At 36.9% G+C, this 22,041-nt stretch overlaps 2 protein-coding genes and 3 long non-coding RNA genes across 8 annotated transcripts in view; 2 read left to right on the top strand and 3 right to left on the bottom strand.

The window, feature by feature from the left end:
• LOC116178184 (mitochondrial carrier protein Rim2) overlaps window positions 1–17,060 on the top strand; it is a 17,729-nt gene extending 669 nt beyond the window's left edge. The window contains exons 1-6 of one of the 4 annotated variants that reach the window (XM_031497610.1): window positions 11,297–11,481; window positions 11,533–11,592; window positions 11,652–11,893; window positions 12,157–12,455; window positions 12,508–12,767; window positions 16,417–17,060. In XM_031497610.1, coding sequence (XP_031353470.1) covers window positions 11,853–11,893; window positions 12,157–12,455; window positions 12,508–12,767; window positions 16,417–16,857 — 1,041 coding nt within the window. In that variant the 5' untranslated portion in view covers window positions 11,297–11,481; window positions 11,533–11,592; window positions 11,652–11,852 and the 3' untranslated portion in view covers window positions 16,858–17,060. Of the gene's footprint in view, window positions 1–11,296; window positions 11,894–12,156; window positions 12,456–12,507; window positions 12,768–16,416 lie in introns of those variants that run through there. The other 3 variants (XM_031497612.1, XM_031497611.1, XM_031497609.1) reach the window with 3 other exon arrangements.
• LOC116178183 (2-phosphoxylose phosphatase 1) lies at window positions 1,289–7,844 on the bottom strand. Its single transcript, XM_031497607.1, has 6 exons — window positions 7,477–7,844; window positions 7,283–7,425; window positions 5,889–6,268; window positions 5,638–5,838; window positions 5,422–5,560; window positions 1,289–2,418 (listed from the first exon to the last, which is right to left on the bottom strand). Exons 1-6 carry the CDS (start codon window positions 7,697–7,699, stop codon window positions 2,056–2,058), a joined length of 1,449 nt encoding a protein of 482 aa, XP_031353467.1. The 5' UTR covers window positions 7,700–7,844; the 3' UTR covers window positions 1,289–2,055.
• Window positions 10,130–21,867, bottom strand: LOC116178188. The gene is made up of 3 exons (XR_004146821.1): window positions 21,584–21,867; window positions 10,316–10,519; window positions 10,130–10,169 (listed from the first exon to the last, which is right to left on the bottom strand). It is a non-coding gene; the product is annotated as an uncharacterized LOC116178188 (long non-coding RNA).
• On the top strand, window positions 12,774–16,410 carry LOC116178186. Its single transcript, XR_004146819.1, has 3 exons — window positions 12,774–12,936; window positions 12,986–13,110; window positions 16,066–16,410. It is a non-coding gene; the product is annotated as an uncharacterized LOC116178186 (long non-coding RNA).
• On the bottom strand, window positions 19,084–20,388 carry LOC116178187. The gene is made up of 3 exons (XR_004146820.1): window positions 19,985–20,388; window positions 19,872–19,925; window positions 19,084–19,333 (listed from the first exon to the last, which is right to left on the bottom strand). It is a non-coding gene; the product is annotated as an uncharacterized LOC116178187 (long non-coding RNA).
• Window positions 21,868–22,041: the final 174 nt, after the last annotated feature.

Raw genomic sequence — 22,041 nt, 5'->3', positions numbered from 1 at the left:
TACAGGGTGGCCAACTAAGAATGCGAGATACTGTATCTGAGAATCTATCCATCGTAGAGGCTTGCGGTAAAAAAATATATTACTAAAACGGCCACGAGCAAAACCTGGAAAATATTTTTAAGTTTCTGAAATGACCGCTAGGGGGCGTAACTGCAATCTGGAATCTAAAAAAGTGATTTTTCTGTGAATTCCGCTATATTAACCTAACAAAAAAATGTCCGGTCTTTGAAGACGACGATAATCTGAAACTTTTTTGTTTGACAATTTTTCCTGTATCTCTAAAAATGAAGTGGTGGGGGTATTCAAAGGTTTCCGTAAAGAACACCCTGTATCTTCGAAACGGCTGAGCCGATTTAAACAAACTCGGGTTAGTTCAAAAGAGCTATTCTTCAGTATCTCTAAAAATGAAGTGGTGGGGGGTATTCAAAGGTTTCCGTAAAGAACACCCTGTATCTTCGAAACGGCTGGACCGATTTAAACAAACTCGGGTTAGTTCAAAAGAGCTATTCTTCAGCTACAAATATTATACTATTTGAAGTTTTGTTAGTTTCACATATCACCGCTTGAGCGCTTTGTTCGACATTCCGACAGAAATGGTTAATTTTCTTAAAAAAATTAAATGCATTGGTTCGAATTTTTTTTCATGAAAAAGTAGCTAAATGATGCCTAAATAAACTCGCGAAAACAGCATCTCGATATCTTGAGATATATATATTTTTTATATCGTGATGGCCAGCATTTCGAGCATTTACGGCGGCATTAAAAGCTTCCTTTTTTAAATCGATCCACCTTAGGGCCACAAATTATATAATAAAAATAATTCCGGAAAATTAGCTTAAAAAAATAAAATTTTGAGGGTATAAAATTTTCTTTGGCCTAAATTTTAGGTTAGGAACAAGATATCGAGATGCGGTTTTCGCGAGCTTGTTTAGGCATCATTTAGCTACTTTTTCATGAAAAAAAAATCAAACCAACGCATTTAATTTTTTTGAGAAAATTAACCATTTCTGTCGGAATGTCGAGAATAGCCCTCAAGCGGCGATATATGAAACTAACAAAACTTCAAATATTATAATATTTGTAGTAGCAGCCGAAGAATAACTCTTTTCAATTAACCCGAGTTTGTTAAAATCGGCTCAGTCGTTTCGAAGATACAGGGTGTTCTTTACGGAAACCTTTGAATACCCCCCACCACTTCACTTTTAGAGATACAGGAAAAATTGTCAAACAAAAAAGGTTCAGATGATCGTCAACTTCAAAGACCGGACATTTTTTTGTTAGGTTAATATAGCAGAATTCACAGAAAAATCACTTTTTTAGATTCCAGATTGCAGTTACGCCCCCTAGCGGCCATTGCAAAAACTTAAAAATATTTTCCAGGTTTTTCTCGTGGCAGTACCAAATTTTTTTACTGCAAGCCTCTACAATGGACAGGTTCGCAGATACAGTAACTCGCATTCTTATTTGGCCACCCTGTACAATGCCCTAATCATGCAAAAGTACCTATGAGACAATGAAAAATATGTTGGATAGGTATTCTTGCATGATTAGAATGTTCTGCGCGGGTGCACCATCCTGTTGAAACAAACAGTAAACAAAAAATGCAACTTGATATCAATACAGTAAGTATGTACTTTTTTTAGGGGTCATCTAAAGAAATAAAGTTGATGACAATTTCGCGGAAACGAAACGGTGTGTCTTAATGTTTTTAAGTAATTCAGCAATCAGCATCTTAGGCAATACTGTGAAACATACAAAATCGATGGGATTAAAATACAAAAAAATAAGATATGATAATTAATATTGAGCCGCACCGTGCATACATTTCTTAATATATTATAGTGCATAGAAATCCGGTCCAAGTATACGAAAATCATTGAGGAACAATTGCGCCATTACAGTTTTTCAAAAATTAAATTGGAGGAGGGGGTGATCAATTAATGTCCCTCTCATCTGGGTTCGAAAAAGTAATATTTTTGAATGCCCTAAAGGTCCGCAAACACAATAAACATTTTAAATGGGAGGGGAAATGGGAAATAGTAAATAATTGCAAATTCAAACACTCTTAGTTACGCACGAGTCCTTAAAGTTGGTAAAATTTAAACTAGTGAAATAATCGTCGTGAATAAACCTGACAATGTCCTCGATTTTGCACAGTGTCACGTCCTGCTCGACGTTATGCAACTCCTTGCAGAAGTGCACCTGCCGCGTGACGTCCTTGCCGTTACTTAAAATCCTAAAGTACATGTCTCTAGCACCATTTAGTAATTGCCGATTATTATTGTACACCTCGATTATTATCCGCCCGGCGTAACGTAAAAGGTGAGGATCGCTCTTCAGGCCCAACGCCGTCGACAGCTGCTCTAAGGTGTGATCGTGCCCGGAGTACAATATTAGATATGGTCCACTGTTCGACACCTAAAGTAAAATCGTTTATATTAATATATGTATTTATGGAGTTCGTAAATGGTAAATTGTAATTCGAATTTTGATTGATACTAAACTTTTTATGTAATTAAATAAGTTCCTTCAAGGTAATCCTTGTCCAAAGAGGACTGGACTTTCGAATTTGGAATTTAAAAAAGTATAATTAACCATAATTACTTGAATGTGTTACAGATAACAACCGCCGATTAAGTCGAGATTACATCGGTTAGGTGCGCTCTTAAAAAATTTGAAGTTTGACACTGGTCCGATATTTTTCCGACGTCAGTTGCCTCAAATACCCGCCCAAAAATTGTAACGAAGCACTCAGTTTTCGTACCGGACTTTATGAACACACTGTACATGGATGACCGCTACCAGTTTTATTGAACACCCGGTATCTAGAGGCGCTTCATTACAAAGAGTATTGTTTCGAAACTATTTATTGCTTATAGGAGTTGGAAATAGAAGGTGAAAATACCTGCTTTAAGTTCTAATGCTATAAACAGGGGCGGACTGGCCCGGGGGGCAGGGCCGCGCCAATGTTTAGTAGCGCCTGTGTGCACGATTTATGATGCGCCCCTAACTTTTTTGTTGAAGGTATTATTAAATTATGCATTACCTACCTATATTACTACATGCAATACGCGCCAAAGTGAAAGATTAACGTTTGCTAATTTATATACAGTAAACACATTTCATATAACTATTTATTGAAAATTTTTGGTTAATGAAAAAATACAGTGTAGGTACGTAATAAATAATCACAGACGGTTGCGGCAGTTTGGTCACAAAATAAAGGTGCCCATCATAAATAACTCTATCATAAATAAATGTATATAACCGATATATAGCGACTTGCCAGTGCGGGTGCAAAAATGAGTCATTAGAAAATCATAATAAACCTTTTGGGAGGGGATGTTTTCATTCTCCTACCCTGCCCCTGCAACCGCATCATAACGTTTCATCTCACTTTATACTGAAGCAGATATAGGAATTAGGAAGACAAGGATAGTTCAATCTAGACCCACAAACACCCGCGGGGCGCCGCACCGCCAAGCTTTGTCGGTCTTTACGTTTAGAGTTTTGTCACGTACGAATAATAAAAGAACGTCGTTTCCAAAAATTTTCCCGTTTTAAACGTTTTGATTATAAAGATGTCGAACTGAGGTACTAATTCTTATAACTAGGTATTGAATTCGGTACTGTTGGCGCCCTGGCGTCTTGGCGCCTGTGTGCGTCGCACACATCGCACACATAGGTGGCGCGGCCCTGCCGGGGGGGCGGGTGGCGATTGCCACCTGGCCTGAACGTCATAATGGCCCGTTGGAAATTTATAAGTATGTGCTGTATTTAGTTTCTTGCACTATTAATAAATTATTAACACGTTTCTCTAATTGGGGTTGATGTTAGGTTGTTAAAAAATTAAAAATTCTGTTTTAATTGAAGTGTTTTACAATGAATTTATCATTTTTTGTCGTAGCATGAAAGTGCTGAAATACAATGATAGGCGACGCGCCTCGTTTGGATTGTATATTTTGTTACTTTTAATTATCAGCTGCAATTTAAAAAAAAAACTGTATTGTAATTGATTTCCGAAAAGCGAGTACCTTAAAATGAAGCAAAAAATGTTTTTTTCTATTTCGGTGTCACAATGATGATTTTGTACAACTCCGAAAACAGTTGTACAAAGACAGTGATTATAGTCGTTTTTTTTGGTAACTCATCTCTTAAGTTGGCAGTTACTAGTTAGTACAAGTAGGTACTTCGTTGGGTACTTCCACGTTTGAACTTCAAAATGTCAGTCTTACTACGCTGCCAACCTAAAACCTAACGGCATAAAAAGTGTTACCAACATAAAACATGTTAGTTCTAATGTTCCCTATAGTTTCTGATAATGATTTTTTTAATTAAATTAAAGCACCGAAATAGAAAAAATAGTATGAAAAACGCGTGTTACAATGCTTTATTGTAATACTCCTATCTTGCGGACACTCGTGGCTACGCTTCGCGTCGCCACTCGTGCCACAAGATAGTCGTATTACAATAGGTCGCATTGTAACACTTGTCTTTCAATATACTATTGTGGTGCACCGCAGAGCTACCCCCCCGCCACCTTCATTACTACACTTCAATGGCCCGTAACCAATGCAATTCCACCTGGCCCGCCCCTGACTAGAAACCAATTTCGAAAGAATATTCAACGAGCTGTAACTTTTGAACTAGTAGCCCAATCTTGGAACTGTTTGAAATTATGGATTGTACAGGCCACATTCTATAAGAAACATTTTTTTCCGGGTCGATCTCAGACAATTTTTTTGCGGGCCTCAAAAAAAGGCAGCGTATAACCTTCCTTTTTTACCAAAAATCGACTGCACCAAAATTTCTCGGGAAAACACTTTTTCTTATTAATTTTGGTGCGTAGAATCTAAAACAATTCGTACTTTTTCGATCAGACTTCTCAATCAAAAGTTATAGACTAGAAACCAATTTCGAAAGAAAATTCAAAGGGCTGTAACTTTTGAACTAGTAGCCCAATCTTGGAACTGTTTGAAATTATGGATTCTACAGGCCACATTCTATAAGAAAATTTTTTTCCGGGTCGATCTGAGACAATTTTTTTTCGGGCCTCAAAAAAAGGCAGTGTATAACCTTCCTTTTTTACCAAAAATCGACTGCACCAAAATTTCTCGGGAAAACACTTTTTCGTATTAATTTTGGTGCGTAGAATCCAAAACAATTCGTACTTTTTCGATCGGACGTCTCAATCAAAAGTTATGGACTAGAATTCTATAAAAAAAACTAGTTGCCATATATAATTGATGTTTTATAATTCCTACCGAATTTGGAAATTTTAATCTCACAAATTAAGTAAGTGTAATTAACAGTGGCTAATTAAATGAGTTGCAGTTAATCGCATCCGAGCCAATTGTGAGTGGTTTCATTAGAAGCTTGCTTAATTGTGCTAGTGCTATTGTGTGTGTGTTACATACTCACCATGTGCAACATTTGGGATACTATGTGCTTTATAAGTCCGTAAGACTTCAACAGACAGTACCGCCGCCAGTTAATGTCGTTCCACTTCTGATGGTTAACCCAATCAGTGTACGAAAATATCCCTGCTACATTTTGACGCCTACAAATTGTTTGTAAATTAATACCGGATTGTTTACTCAATCAATTAGCGAGAGGCGAACGATAATGAGAACGTACTTGACACAGTTATGAAGGTTACAAGGTAAACCGCTCGAATGACAGATGTATGTTAGTAAAGCGTCCCTAACCGAATGAGGATCTGCACCTAATATTCCCTGTTCGGCTCCCACCGAGAAGGTAACGCGTCCTGTCGTCTCCGAAAGCAATGCAACAGCCGGATGCGAAAGCAGCTGCCGGGTGATGTGCCTCCTCAGCGACCTAAACAAACGGTCTTTAGCAAGTGAGATAATCAGCATAGCGTTAGGCACCTATAAAACGTATCGGCAACCGGGCATCCGCAATCCCTGAAACAGAAGCTCATCGACTGGCTCTCCAAGATTGTAACGCGACTCAAAGTGTCGCCGGTAACGAAGCCGTACAAAAACGCAAGCGCCGACTGAAATGTCCTTCTATATCTCGTGCTGTACACGACGATCTCCGACTGGGTCAGGTTGAGTAACTTTTGCCAAATCCCGACGTAGCTCTCTCTGAGGACTTGGCCCAGTTTTAGGAGTTGCGCGACGCCCTGCATCGTTAACTGTCCTATTTGGCATTGCGTTGCGTGCGTCGGCAAAACGGGAAAGCCGTGGAACGCGCCGGGTCCGATCCACGACACTTTACCGAGCACAGTCAGATTGTGCAGGTAGTCCTGTAACACGACAGAAGTGTCAACAGATTGGACCAATGAAAAGATAATACTACAACAGATACAAAAACATAAAAGACATTATTATTATTATTACTGTTCTGAGATTTTCAATACAATCATTTCGAAAAAATAATCATCAACTTTATTTTTTATATGGCCCTAAAAAAAGTACATACTGTATTGAGTAGCATTTTTTACTACGAATGCAACAACGTATGGCACACAAAAAAAAACATGGAAACTGTTGGTTTCAACAGAATGGTGCACCCACGCATAACGCTCTAATCGTGCAAGAATACTTATCAGACAAATTTTGCACTTTCCAGGAACCATTAGGTGTCACTTCTAGTATCACAAAAAAACTGTTTGTAAACCCGTGCAAAAAAAAATTGTAGGCCAACCGAGAAGGTACTCATGCAGAAAATGTGCTAGAAGGCTCAGGAAGTCAGCAAATTCCAGAGCTTTAAGACTCTCTCTCTTAAGTGCTTTCCAAAGATATTGTGTAGCCAGTTCTAAAGAATACCTGATTTTCTGGCAAAAACTTAGAAGGATTTAAAAAGGGCTTAGCACTTTGTATGGTCTAAAATGCTTTATAAATTGCCTATACAGTTCTGAAAATTGTTTTAAAAGATGTTACAGAAGTACTCATTGCTTTTCATTAGTTTATTTTTACTTCAGTTGAAGTACAAATTGTATAGGGTGGCACCTAGGCCCACCCTTAGCTACCTGCCTGTCACTAGATCATGAGAGATCACTAAGTAGAAGTACAGTGCCAAGTCGCCAGTCTAACAACACCTAAATTACAAGACAGCATGCAGGGCAGATTCAAGTCATAATGAATGACACTCCAAATGAAAATCAGTAGTTACTCGCCTCAATGCATCACACCACCACAACTCGCTTACAAATATAAAGATTTCTGTTTTGAGTGTGGAACATTGGAACTAAATATGCAATTAGCAACTTTTAAACCGTCTATCTAGTATAGTGTCATCTTTGCTCGACATTACAAACCTGGTATAGCTTCAAATGCGCGTCCGTATCGGAATATCCGCAATTAACGTAGGAAATATTCGTGACATGTTGAAGTGGGCCACGATCTCCGTGCCGAATTAAAACCAATAAACCCCTTAAGGTCCACTGTTTCGAGTCGAAACCTTAAAAAAACTTGCAAAATGAAGAAATCGGAGGCAGAGGGCCGGTGATACCTTCGTCGCCGCTCTTAATGTCGTCGGGCAAATTGCAAACTTTGAATATACGCTTCGTTTTGACGTCGAGTACGAGATTATGATATTGTTCCGTCGCAATAGAAGCGGTGGGATACCTTGGCTTCGGTTCAAGGTATTTGTACACGCCGCCAACTAATAATAAGATCCAGATGCTCAAAAGGATATAGCAGTGTAGGGGTCTCCGAAAAACATCAACTGACATTATCGAGGTTAAATTAAAGTGGTAGACCAGCCGGAATTAAGGGTGTCTGACCACCGCATTTTGGCGTTTTCGTCTTAGAAATTAACCCATTTTTTGGAGAATAATAGAAATAAATCATAATGTTTACATGTATCATTTTAGAAATACGAATCGAAACCGGAAATGATCGAGCTCAGTCGATCGCACACGTCGAAGATCAGTGGCGTATCATTTCATTTCCGACGTTATCAGTATGACAAGTTGCCTATGCTTCCGTTAAATCAAAACTTCAGGTCAATAGTACAGTCCAGCATCTTGCCTTCGAAAATTAATTTTTGAAACACAAACATTCCAATGTCTTCAGAAGTTCATCCTCCTCGAGTGAATTTTTTGAAGAATATTTGAAGGATCTCCTATGAATCAATAAATATTTTATATTTTGTAAAAATCCCCTTTAAAAGTGCCCGCAAAAAATCTCTAAAACATCTTTGAATAGAATCTGAAGTATACATTTAATCTTTAAAAGCATTTACGAGCCTTCATGGCCCACCAAATATTCTCTCTGGTCTCCACAGCCGTTTGGATGAACCAAAGTGATGAACTCTAATAGCTAAGACCTTAAAAAAGTATTTTAACAGTCTTTAAAAGCCTTGAAAGCAGTCGTCCAAAGTCTTCGATAGATTTTTTTAAATCTTTAAGAGTAGGTGACTTTCAAGAGGCTTCAAGGTTGTTGTAGACTGTAGAGGATTTGAAAGCCTTCTTTGGCTTTTAAAACCTTACTCAGAATCATTGAAAGTCCTCTATAGCCTTCTAAAAACTTTAATATGGTCGCCCTTAAGAGTCTAAGAATTTTTAACAACCTTCAAAAATATTTATGCAGCGTTAGGAACTGAACATTTAACAGTATTGTAGCGAATATTACAGAAACATCGATAGACATCGAGGTGCCATGAAAGATTAGTCAGTTTTAACTCTACCAGTAACCGGAGTTGAAAGTATATGCGCCCAGGATCCAAAGGTCTCAGAGCCAGTAGTCCTATCCACCTGGCGATAAAAATTCGTATGGCTTTCACTATCCATTATGTTTTTACCACCCGAACGTTAATAAAGGAGGTATTGCATTGGCGTAAAAAATTACTCCACACTTTTTTGACAAAAATGCACGTTTTGGCGCACCACGAATCCGAATCAAACAAAACCTCGATGATGTCTGTCTGTACTCTCATTTCCGGCTAAAAGGCTCAACCGATTTAAACCAAATTTAGTAGCTACACATATTCTTAGACATTAAAGGATGCGCTGAACAGTGTTGCCAACTTTCCGATAATCTCCCCAGCCAGACTGAGGTTTCAAAATCGCTAGAAATCGCTAAAAGGTTTGATATGGCCAAGAAATTCGACACATAATACTAGAAAACTGCTAGAAAAACCGCTAACCGCTAAAGGCTAAACTATCCCGCAAATTGCTCTTCTGAAACGCTAGATTTAGCGGCAAAATCGCTAAATTGGCAACACTGGCGCTGACGAGCTTTTATAGAAAATCGCGCATGCGCAAGTATCAAACTCCCACTTCCGGCTAAACGGCTGAACCGATTGGAACCAGATTTAGTACACGTATTCTTAGCCATAAAAGGGCAGAATCGCGCATGCGCAAATGTGCGGATGGTATTTGTCCACACCAAATTTTTATGTTTCAACAACAAAACCCACGTTACAAGTCGGAACTTGGGCACCGTTAGCGTTACCGACAGACTAACGCACTGGCATTCACCCATCGGCACGTTTCGCCAGAACACCTTGGGATTTCGCGGAGAGATAGGACTGTACTACTATAGTGATCGCTGGGGTAAGTGATTATTGAAGGTATTATTTGAAGTGAGAAGAAATAACGTTGATGAGGGTCCCGGAACAGGGTCTCCTTTAGTCGCCTTTTACGACAGGCAGAGATGACCGTGGATCAATTCTATCCCCGAATCCACAGGGGACGTGGAAATTTTGGATTTCATTAGGTAATCAAGGTATCGAAAAAATGCGTTTTATGGAATATAATGGGCGTTTACAGTATAGTTGAATTCCGTAGTTCTAATTTAATAAGCGTAGTGTACCTGAAAACATAAAACATTTTTTTGGACAGTAAAAGTTTATTTAAAAATAAAGGCTGATTAGCAAAAAAATAATGAACATGTGCGGTTTTAAGGGTTTATTCAAAACGATATGATTGTGGCGGGCTCTGTGACGTAATAAACCCGACCAATCAGCTCCTAGAACCATTCAGATCACATAACGAATTGGAGAATGTCATTTGTAACTTGCGTCACCTGTCACAGGCACTTGTCACTAGTCGTTCACTTTCGCGTTAGATGCAGTTAAACATGTCTCTTAAAACGTCAAATCCGACAAACGTCAGATCCTCGTACAAGGTTGCCGGCTCACTTTTACGTGATTGGTTGTAGGTTTGTGACGTATTTAGACTGAAGCGTTTCAAATTCGGACTAAAAACACAGTTTTTCAATAATTTATTTTGGATTTATTTTACTCGCAAATAAAAATTGAGGACACACGGGTCTTTTTATTTTTAATGTACTTTGTAGATCAGAAATAAAAAATGAAGGCGGCATGCCCCCATTACAATACGTACCAAATGGTAGTCGAAGTGCACGCGGCGAATTCTGGCGTCGAAGTGAGCGGGTCTTCTGCCTGGTGGAGCGTGGCGCGAGGTCGAGTTAAGTGAAACTGGTTCTGTAGGCCGAGAGCTCGTTGTTTCTTGAAGCGCCGCCGTCGAAGCAGGAATTGCTTTGTAAAGTTCGGAGCTCTGCTTTTAAATGTTTGGGTCTTGTTGCCTCTAAAATTGAAAGCAAGTAAAAATTATAGTCTCGCCTCTAAAATTCATAGAAAGTAGAAAACGTTATGGAAAGCGAGAGAAAAAGCCCTTTAAACCGAACAGTTTCTGAGGTGCTGCCCAGAGGTTTCTCCCAGAGTTTGGATAGGTACTCTCTGCGGATTATCTAAGTGTCCCAAAAAAACAGGAAAAAACCTGAGCCAAATTTCAAATGGCGCCCAACATTCTACAACAGAGATTACTCATCCCTGTGTTGAATTGCTTTGACGTGTTCGGTCTACTATGCGATCAAAAATGAGTTGCTGTCGAGTGACCTTTGGAATTTTTGTTTACATGGGAAATCGTATTTAATTTGAACTTCCAAAGGCGACTCGACAGCAACTCATTTTTGATCGCCCGTTACCTATATACTATGCGATCAAAAATGAGTTGCTTTCGAGTTACCTTTGGAATTTTTGTTTAAATGAGAAATCGTATTTAACTTGAACTTCCAAAGGCGACTCGACAGCAACTCATTTTTGATCGCCAGTTAGTAATATAGTGCACATTTTTAAGAGGTACCTATCCTTTCGCTACTTAATGATTGGGGGAGGAAATTTGTTCAAATCAAAATCATTAAAAAAACCCTTGATTTATCACATTAGCAAATGAAAATCGGGAGAAGGGACCGATTAAATTCAGGAAACTTTAGCGCAATGCTATTTTTGTTATTGTTTAGTTTTCATTCGGGGCAATGCACGCCCTGGCCCACCCATGCCAGCTCCACTGATGTAAAAGTACAAGTGCAACGTAATTAGAAATCTCATACGTCGATGTCTTCCAATTAAAGGCAGATTCGATATGAGACTGTAAATAAAATGAAATTTTTCGGTGTCGGAAAATTAAACAAAAAGTGAAGGCCACCCGAAACACCTTGAGAAGCAGGTGTAAATGAGACAATAATAGTCGTAAAGCAAATACGTTGCGTAAGAGTAATTAGATTAAAAATAGAATTTTTCACAAATTTGATAAATTAGGCCAAAAACACCGGGTAAACAATACCACGTGATCGAGGCATGTTTGCGACAGTGGCGGGGGTGAGGGATAATAAACGAATATCGACCTTAGGCACAAATCTAAAAGAATGAGGTTGTAGATTGTTGAAATACGGGTGGTTCGTCACGTCCGTTCATCGCGACGTCAAAAAAATTTAAAAGGATGCCTTTGAGAAAATTCTAAGTGAAAAAAATTCGATTGTCCATCATCATGTGAAAAGTTAAGTTGAACTTTGTGAATGTCGCTGGAAAAATACGATTAAAGTGTAAACAAAGCAAAGTAACCCCAAGTGGTCTCTGTGATGTCTCAAACTGAAGCCGTCATCCACCTAGTCGCTGGAGGGTAAGCTCCTGCACCCCCAAGATCATTTTTTAATCGCTTATGTAATACGTCAAAGTTCCTTGGATGGCGCATTATTTATCTGCCAATCATTTCATTTTCACGTTCCCATGGATACAAATCTACTTTTCTATTTTGAAAAGCAACAAACACCCCTCCCCCACCTGGCGCGGATTTTATAGGCCGACCTCTCACACCAGCAACACTCGAAAAACATTCAGCTTTTACTAGTTTAGAGATTAACTGTAAGTGTTCTTTATTTGTAGTGTCGCTGGTACAGTAGGTGCTATAGTAACATGCCCATTAGAGGTAGTAAAGACGAGGTTACAATCGTCACAGAGCGGGTTCACAACCCAAATACCTTTGATAGCTCAGGAACGAATTAGTAGTACTTGCAATACGTTCGGTACACAAAGGCGTAGGTTATGGACAACCTCCGGCCGCTTGACGCCTCAAGTTGTGGCTCTTTCAGGTTACGGACCGTCGCCCTCGTCGCAAAGCATGAGCCTGGTGAAATGCCTCAAACATATTATAAAACACGAGGGCCCGCTCGCCCTTTTCAAAGGTAAATCGATCGTCGACAATCGCACGAGACACGTAACTTCGTTGTGCCGCAGGTCTGGGCCCGAATTTAGTCGGCGTCGCCCCGTCGCGGGCCGTATACTTTTTGACCTACAGCCAGGCCAAGATGTTCTGGAACGGCTGTTTGCCCAAGGAAACTCCCATTGTGCATATACTGTCGGCGTCGTGTGCCGGCTTTATGGCGTGTACGCTCACTAATCCGATATGGTTCGTCAAAACCAGACTTCAGTTGGATCTCAATAAGGATAATCGTATAACCGTCAAGCAGTGCGTCGCACAAATCTATCGGAAATCCGTACGTATATTTCGTTCACAATGTTTTTTCGTAAGGCCAGACAGTGGAATATTTTATTCGTGTTGGCACTACTGAGTTCGGTTAAAGAAATATGACAACAGTGTCACAGTGCCTAGAGTATGTTATTTAGAAAAAAGTGACGATTGCTCGGAGATACATGTTTGCCTATGTACGTGGAAATATGGGAAATTTATGCTTTATCAATTCTTTATTTGCAGTAGAATCCGTGGTACCCTACTATCACCAATTCTTCCCTGTAATGGTCAGTATAGAACTACGAGTAATATGAGGATTTAATCAATGGAGAATTTAACTTTATACTATGGAAGGGGTAAAAGTATTGGTAGGTACTGGATTCAAATGTCAAGGTGTCAAAATAAAAAAAATGTGTTTTTGGAACTGTCAAAAAAATGTAACATGGCAAATGATTAGGTATAGGCTCTGTACCAAGAGGCGTTACTCATTTTCAGAAATATATGCATACCAGATGACAACAAAATTACTATCCAGGCTCACAATTTAAAATGATTTCGGCTAAAAAAATAATAGGATTGAAAAATGTGCATATTTTAAGCATATTTTGGCATGGCCATTGCATATTCAAATTCTGCAGATATTAATTTAATTACTATAGCAACCACCATGCCATGGCTGACTATGATCATTGTAAAAATAAAGTCCATAATTGAAGTGGGAGTGACAATGACAATACACGTACTGCCAAAATATTTGTACGACTTCCAAAGAATTTTAGGGGCGACATGTGCATTTCACGTACTTCTAATGGACTACAGGGTAAAAAAGTTACCAGAGCTAACCTCATTTTTTTATGTATATTAAAAAGATTGCATATTAAATACTCTTCTCAAAAACAAAACACTAAAAATTGATTTCAATAGGTTCAAAAAACGTTTAAAAAAATTCTTTTTGGCATTTTTTTTGTTTTGTAATTCGCTTAAACTTTTTAATTTTTTTTAATCACGTGAATCATCCACAATTTATATATAATTAGTATCTACACTTTCTGATAAATGGTTTTTCTTTTTTTTTGTCCATGTAATGATATTCCAGGTTTTATTTTTTGTTTCTTTTGCACAAATTTTATATATTCAAAATTTGTATTTTCATTTGATGCAAACGCTGTTTATCTTATATAATTTAGTAGTCATTGTAGCTATTAGCTAAATAATATTATGTGTTTATTTCTCAAAAATGTACTTTTTTCTTTGTACGTTTTTTTGTGTGGAGGTTACTCTGTTAAATCGCTAAGTATTATTATTAAAAAAATATTAAAAGAAAACTAGCGAAAACAGATTGAAATAAACAAAACACCGCACCAAATGAGATTGGGCACGTTCATAAGACACAACTGTTCTGGAACAGTTACCGATACGTCTTATCATTACGTCGCTACTTTTATGCTCTGTACGGAGCAATCGGCCATTTTTAGTAGCGCTACATATATCAAAGTAGGGAACGTGACATAAGACCCCAACAGTTACCGCTGGGATGATTTCGGCTAAAAAAATAATAGGATTGAAAAATGTGCATATTTCAAGCATAATTGCGTAATTTGGCATGGCATCACATATTCAAATTCTGCAGATATTATTTTTAATTACTATAGCAACCACTATGCCATAGCTAACTATGATCATTGTAAAAATAAAGTCCATTATTGAAATTGGAGTGAATATGACAATACACATACTGCCAAAAATTTTGTACGACTTTTAGGGGCGACATATGTATTTCACGTACTTCTAATGGACTACCGGAACTAACCTCATTCTTTTAAATGCCCTGTATATTTTAATCTAATAAGATTGCATATTAAATACTCTTCAAAAATAAAACGCTAAAAAATTTGATTGATTTCAAAAGGTTCAAAAAACATTTAAAAATTGGTATTTTTTTGTTTTGTATACAGGGTGGTGACTTGCGTAACGCATCATACGGATTTCAATGTAAAATTCATAACATGCGATTATTGGCTCCCCAAATTATTTTAGAGCAAAAATGTATTAAAGTTTTTTGTAGAAACAATTTTTTTACGTCAATCAGCCGTATTAGTTTTCAATTTTTTGCATAATAAAGGCGGAAAATTGGAAAAATAAAACCCGCTTCTTTTTCAATAATCTGCGACGCCATGGAATTTTCTAAAACAAAAAGACTCGCAAAAAGATATCCAGTTATCAATTAGCGCAGTTCGAAATAGATTTTATGATCGACTTGGTTATTGTCTTGCAGTTAATGGTGACTTATTCGAACATTTATTGTAAATTGTTATATTAAGAAACCGTTTTTAGTAATTTGGTCTTTCTTTATGTTGAATTCGCTGTTCTAAATATAATACTTTTTGATAGAATTTCATTTGTTTTATAGCAGACATTCCATGGCAATTGGTGTAGTTTTTGTATTATAAAATTCCATGGCATCACAGATTATTAAAAAAGATGGGGGTTTTATTTTTCCAATTTTCCGCCTTTATTATGCAAAAAATTGAAAACTAATACGGTTGATTGACGTAAAAAATTTTATTCTACAAAAAACCTTAATGCATTTTTGCTCTAAAATAATTTGGGGAGCCAATAATCGCATAATTTTACATTGAAATCTCTATGATGCGTTACGGTTATGGTTTTTCTTTTCTCTTGTCCATGCAATATTCCAGGTTTTATTGTTTGTTTCTTTCGTATAAGTTTTATATATTCAAAATTTGTATTTTCTTTTTTCATTTGATGCAAACTCTGTTTATTTTATACAATTTAGGTAGTCATTGTAGCTATTATTTAAATAATATTAATTAATTATTCATGTTTTTATTTCTAAAAGTTCTCTACGTTTTTTTTGTGCCCTATAATTAGAGGTTACTCTGTTAAATCGTAAAAGTATTATTATTAAAAAAATAATAAAGAAAACCAGCGGAAACACATTCAAATAAACAAAACACCGCACCAGATGCGATTGTTTACTAACCGCGTGACGTCAGAAAGAAATTTAAAATGGCGGCTAACCTGTGCAATGTCTTATCTTAACGGTTTTTGGGACCGTTAAGGGTTGAATTGCGTCCAAAATAAGCGGTCTCGCGACTGTCAAACTGAACGATTGTTCTTTGAAAGACAAGAATCATTGAAATTTTGCATGAAAATTGTTGAAATATCGTTAAAATGAACCCGAGCACCCGTTTAAACGCCGATTGCGCAATTACTGAGCGGATTGCGCAGATTTCACTAATTGCACGATTGCGCAGGTGTGAAGAAAACCTTCAATTAAACTCATTTTCTTATCTTCCTAGTACGATTGTCGCAATTCTAAGCAGCGCGGGAGAGAGAAACGTGTATTGTTCCGTGTGAAAGAAAAGGACGCAGCGTAACAGCTGCTCGTGGTATACGCATCGATGTGAGACTTCATGTGATAAAAGCCGAAATATTAATTACATTAATTTTAATTAAGGGTAGTCTTGACTTAATTTTTTAGGCAATCCATTTGCAATGTGTTTGTTTACATATTAAGATTACTAAAAAATGTATTTCACTCTGTTGATCTTATGTGCGATTAATGTTTGTGCTGGCCTACCAAAAAAAACGTTGTGAACGTATTATAGCTATAGTATCGACCGCGACAAATAACAATCGCTTGGTTACAGGGAATTAAAGGCTTCTATAAAGGAATTACGGCATCCTACATGGGCATTTCGGAGACGATAATACACTTTGTGATATACGAGGCGGTTAAGGCGAAATTAATCGAGCACAGATTGAAGAACGTACAAAATTACGACACGACGAAGAACTATAGGGACTTCTTGGAGTTTATGGTGGCGGGCGGTCTGTCGAAGACGATAGCGTCCTGCATGGCGTACCCGCACGAGGTTGCCAGAACGCGATTGCGCGAAGAGGGAAATAAGTATCACCGTTTTTGGCAGACGTTAGGATTGGTCGCCAAGGAGGAGGGCATACGTGGCGTTTATAGGGGGTTGGGTACGCAACTGGTGCGCCAAATACCAAACACGGCGATCATGATGGCGACCTACGAAGCTGTGGTGTATCTTTTATCTGTCAGATTTATCAATTACGAGGACGCGTAGAATATAAATTATTAGTCGTTGTTGTTAATAGAGGGGGGGTGATCGGAGAGATGTTTGTATATAAGAGTTTTAAACTTTGTACATAGTCAGTAGCATCTTTGTGTATAGAATAGCATGAAACTTGTACCTTCTTTACATGGCCTTAATGTATTACATTTTATAAAGTTTACTAATTTTTACTTTCCTGTTGGATTAATTGTTTCTTTTTTTTGAAATTTTTGTAAATATGTCCAGTCATTAATTAATAAAGATATAAAGTTAATTCGATTGCATGAATCGGTTCAAACCAGACTCTCTAAGATATCGATAAGCATTAACCGGAATTTAATCGACGACCTCGACCTTGTTGTTACATTTCATATACTATTTTTCCTTAATACTCGCTGTTTTATCGATCTTTTTTTAACTATTAAAGTAATGTTTAATATCTGCATAAATCTCCAGTTTATAAACAATCTAATTATGTTTTGTCTAAATTTGTAGGAAAATAACTGTAGAGCAGCACTCACTTCCTAATTACAAAAATAACTACTTTTGATGTATTTAAAAAACCCATTCATTTGCCAAGTAATCGGCATTTAAATTGTACGCAAATTTAAAAATATCTCCGTTACAAATGAAAGCACAAATTATCCGGTCGGTTGATAATAAAGTTTTTTTAGACTGCAACAGAATAAAAATTGGTAATGATGGCCAATTAATTAGGTGCTAATTTAATGCCAAAAATAAAAAAGGGCTATGGTGGCCGTTTTCTGTCTGTCATTATCAAATCTTTTATCTTCGTTATTTTGCTTAGCATGCGTCGAAAGGCCGCTCGACATGGAGCAATATAATTAACGCTCAAGAACTTGCAAGGTCAAAGCATTGCATTATATTTGACATGGTGCAATTCTATTTCAATTGCCACAAGTCTGCCAACAGAAAAACATGGATTTGCCAACACCAAATAACAATTAAATTTTGATTGCTTGTAGAAACATCAAAATTACACAAGAATAAATAAAGTAATCGGTGCGTCCCTCAGCATCATAGTTGTCACCGCTGTATTTGACTAGGTTGGTGACACAAAAGCAACTAGATTTATCACCAGAATTACGCGGTTCATGCAAGAAAAATAGACCCGGTTCTATAAAAATTGTGTGCAAGTCTCTTGCAACTTGCAATTCTTATTGCCCCATGTCAAACGGGCTAGTGTTATACCAGGGAAACATGTTACCTTATTTAAGTTTTAAAAACCTCCAGGTTTTTCAGTTATCAATCAATCAAAAATCAATTGTTAAATCCACAAACTACTCGCTCCTATTTTTTTTAAAAGGCGGTATATTGGATTTTTACAGAAAAAGGGTTAAATGTTTACATTACTAGAAAGAGCAAAACATGATGCCTATTTTAATAAGTAATACTCAATAAATATTTCAGTAAAATTAAAAAAGTTCATACTTATGCCATGACCATCCCTCTGTATGTACCGGGCGGGCAAATAAAAATGGCTGTTGGCCATATTTCAGAAACTAGTAGACATTAGAGCTTTTGGGTAAAAATTATGTAATAAAAGTGGTCAAGAAAAATTGTTGGAAATTATTTTCGAGTGTGTAAATGACCACTAGGGGGCGCAACAGACATGATAAAATATTGAATGATAATTTTCTCCAAATTTTATCTAAAAAAGTGGCATCAAAGATAGCTAAGTTTTAATCCTGATATAATATTTTTTGTTTTGGTTTTTTTTCCAACATTTTTTGAAATAAAGTAGTGGGGGGAAATTAAATGTTTTTGGTAAATAAATATTGATTTCTTCAATTTGGCTTAACTGATTTTAGCAAACTTTGTTTCGTTTAAGAGAGCTTTATTTGGCATACCAACAGCTTATTTGCTTTTATACCTGGTAATTTTACGGTCGTCACTAGAGGGCATTAACTGAAATTTCACTTTCTTGAAAAAATTAAATGAGATATTTTTTACACGATAAAATAGAGAATTAAATACTCGATATTTCACAAATCTGTATCTTTTTTTTAGAACTCGAGATATTGGCCAAAATAGATTTTAAAATACACGAATTCTTTGGTTTTTTCGGCGATTTTTTTCATATTGGACGATTTATATTTCTAAACAGAGCATAAAACTATTGATTTAAAATACTAAACAATTTTTTAATACCTCTTAAATACAACTATGTTTAAAGGGAAAAAAAGAGGGGGAAAAAAAGGCATTTGAACCCGAAATAAACGTAATTTAAAGAACAAGTAAAACAATTGAATTAAAGATTAATGACGAACTACTTAGATGTTCAAAATACTGCCCATCATTTTATAAAACGGCGGTTTCAATTTCGGCCCTTGAAATATTTTGAAGAGCCGTTCTAATTCTTTCCTCCATGTTTTCCCTGGTTGCATGACGTCTTTGATTCTTCCTTGCAGAGAAAAATCTAAGACAGTGAGGTCTGGTGACCTAATCAACTTACTCCTGAGCGCCCCTATCGCTCCCCTTCCAGGAGTGATAACGCCACCCGTTGGGAACGTATGTTCTAATAGATACCTAAGGTGAACCGTAGTGTACGTATCATAGATTTTAGATCTATTGCCTGGTTATTAAAGTGGCGTTATTGGCTGAAGAATCGTGATCTTATAGTCTTTCCTATTACACTCTAGAAGTGAAAGTCTATAGAGTGGAAACCCTCCCGAAATCACACTTTTTTTGTTTACCTGTCTGTTTGAGACAATATCTTGATAAAGATTCAAGATGGCTACTTTTGAGATACATTTACCAACTTTCTAAAGTTAAATAGGTATAGGCGCCATATTGGATTTTTAGATTATTTGATAATTTTTTAATTCTCTTTTCAACGAGCTATCATAGCATAAGATTGAAAATAAGGTACCAGTTATATCAACGGTTTTTATACCCTAATAAAGTAGGCTGTGATGAATTTAAAGAAAACAAAACAAAATCCATTAGAGGCAAAAAAACAATGAAAATAATTACAGCAGATGTTTAAAATATCAGAGGCGCACTCATGGGAGGGGGGTTTGGGCGTTACAACTCTCCAAAATTTTATATAAGTAGGCCTAGAAAAATTTTGACTTTTATGACGTCACTTATTGACTATCCTATTATCCATACTTACATGCAATCCCAGTCGATCTGGGACACACTGTATATCACTTCTTTATTATACTTTATTTAACGAATACAACATATTTATACATTTCGGAAGGTTCATGTATATTTACCACACCACGTAGTAAAACGTTTTCTTCATAATAATTAGGTACCTTTATGTATCTGGGACGCATTGGGTAGAAGGTAAGATAAGATTTCATAACGAATCTCTCCAGCGCAAAGGCTTTCACTCCTAAATGATACACAGTTTAGATGGGAAAATGAATGGACTGAATGTAAATGAAAACGGGTGCGGAGGAGGCTGAATCCAAGTAGATTCACCCTACCAAAAATAAATTTTAGATTCCTACAGTCAAAATTGTATGCTTGTAATATTAAACACTTCTAAAACTAGTTGTTAGGTAAACTCCTAACTTGACTTTCAGACTACTTTTAATAGTCATTGCTTGTAATAACCTTTTTAGAAAATGCCCTCTAGCGCCTTTATTTTGAACCCGACGCAAAAAGTGTAGAAGCCTTTTTTGTAGATTTCATCAAGACACATCTTTTTTGTAATTAACATTTCACTCTGATGCTTACTTTTAGAGAAAAATGCAAATTTAAAAAAATAAAATAAATAAAAACTTCTCAAAAACAAAGGAACGCAATATTGGCACATCGAAAACTTATCACAATTACAATACTTTCTTTTAAAAAGGGGATTCCTGAATTAATTCATAGCAGTTGAAGGGACACTAGGTTCAATAGTGTAACGAGCGCATTAAGTTGGATTTGATTTTTCTGAATTTCGAGCAAAAATCTCAAATCAAAAGTACTCAAATCCGGATTTTTAAAGCTGTCAAGGTTCTAGAATGTTCCCAGACAAATATTGATTTGTCATTTGACATTCCTGTTGGCGTAGTCTGGTATCTACAGGTCTCCGTTATTACCCACTAAAGGCTCAGATTTCCTCTGGTTAATGAGGCTTCTTAAATTGCATTTGCCACTCGGCCTCATGAAAACTGCCAGCTTTGAATTTTTTTTAATTAAAGCACCGCCCTAAAACCCATTTGCGATTGGATGTTAATAAATAAGTCTCTTACGCTCCTTAAAAGGTTACCGGCACTATACCAATTTGCAACATTTTTTCGCACACAATCGAAAATAAAAATACGAAAACCAAAGCAATAATATTCCAATTAATTTAATATCACAGCCATCTTCATTTGTTTTAAGAAGTTATTTTGGTTGCATAAAATTAGGCGTCCTTCAGAAGAGTTTGTCATTTAAAAGTAGACATAGGGAAAACAGTAAATGACTTCTGATTTAGGATAGGCCACGAGTTTGGTAATCATTTTCAATCACTCCCCGAGCAAAAAAGGTCACTTAATGACCCTTGAAAAACAAAAAGTAGTAATATAAACATTCGCACGCTAAAACAGTTATAATGTGACAAGCTCCTCTTGTGCTGAAGATAGAATGGTGAGGAACACCCTACACTGTGATGCGTCATGAATACGAGCGACACATTTTTACAGAGAATTAAAATGGCATCACTCTTGGTACGAGTATGAACAATTAAAAGAATGGATACAGAAAAAACAAGAAGAGATAAGATACTTACGCCTATGAAATTGGTTACAAAAAACTTCACGAGATGTCAATAATCCGGGAATGTTGTCTGGAGGCCCTTCTAATGGAAGCAACGTGCGAAAAAGTTAGAATCTACCAGTGCTTAGCCCCAGTGTAAGACGTTACAAGCTACTTTTGTATTTTGTTGTCGTGCCGATCCCTGAAATTCTTGTTGCAGTCAAGTGGATTAGTCTAAAGGCCGCTTGACATGGAACAATGCAACGCGCAAGAACTTGCAAGGTCAAGGAATTGCATTGTGTTTGGTTCAGTTGCCACATTTCCGAAACCAGAAGAGAAAAATGGATTTGCCTCTAACCTCAAATAAAAATTTGATTGCTTGAAGAAACATGCGAATTACAAAAATCAGTAGGATTAAATTAGGTTGGTGGAGATTGCACGGTTCATGCAACAAAAAGAGAACTGCGCATGCCTTCTTCGCAATTTCTCTTG

The sequence above is a fragment of the Photinus pyralis genome, unplaced genomic scaffold, assembly GCF_008802855.1.
Source record: "Photinus pyralis isolate 1611_PpyrPB1 unplaced genomic scaffold, Ppyr1.3 Ppyr1.4_LG8, whole genome shotgun sequence".
In the NCBI taxonomy this organism is placed as follows: Eukaryota; Metazoa; Arthropoda; class Insecta; order Coleoptera; family Lampyridae; genus Photinus; species Photinus pyralis.
Note: the sequence above shows the minus strand (reverse complement) of the source record. Positions and strands in the feature narration are given on the sequence as shown.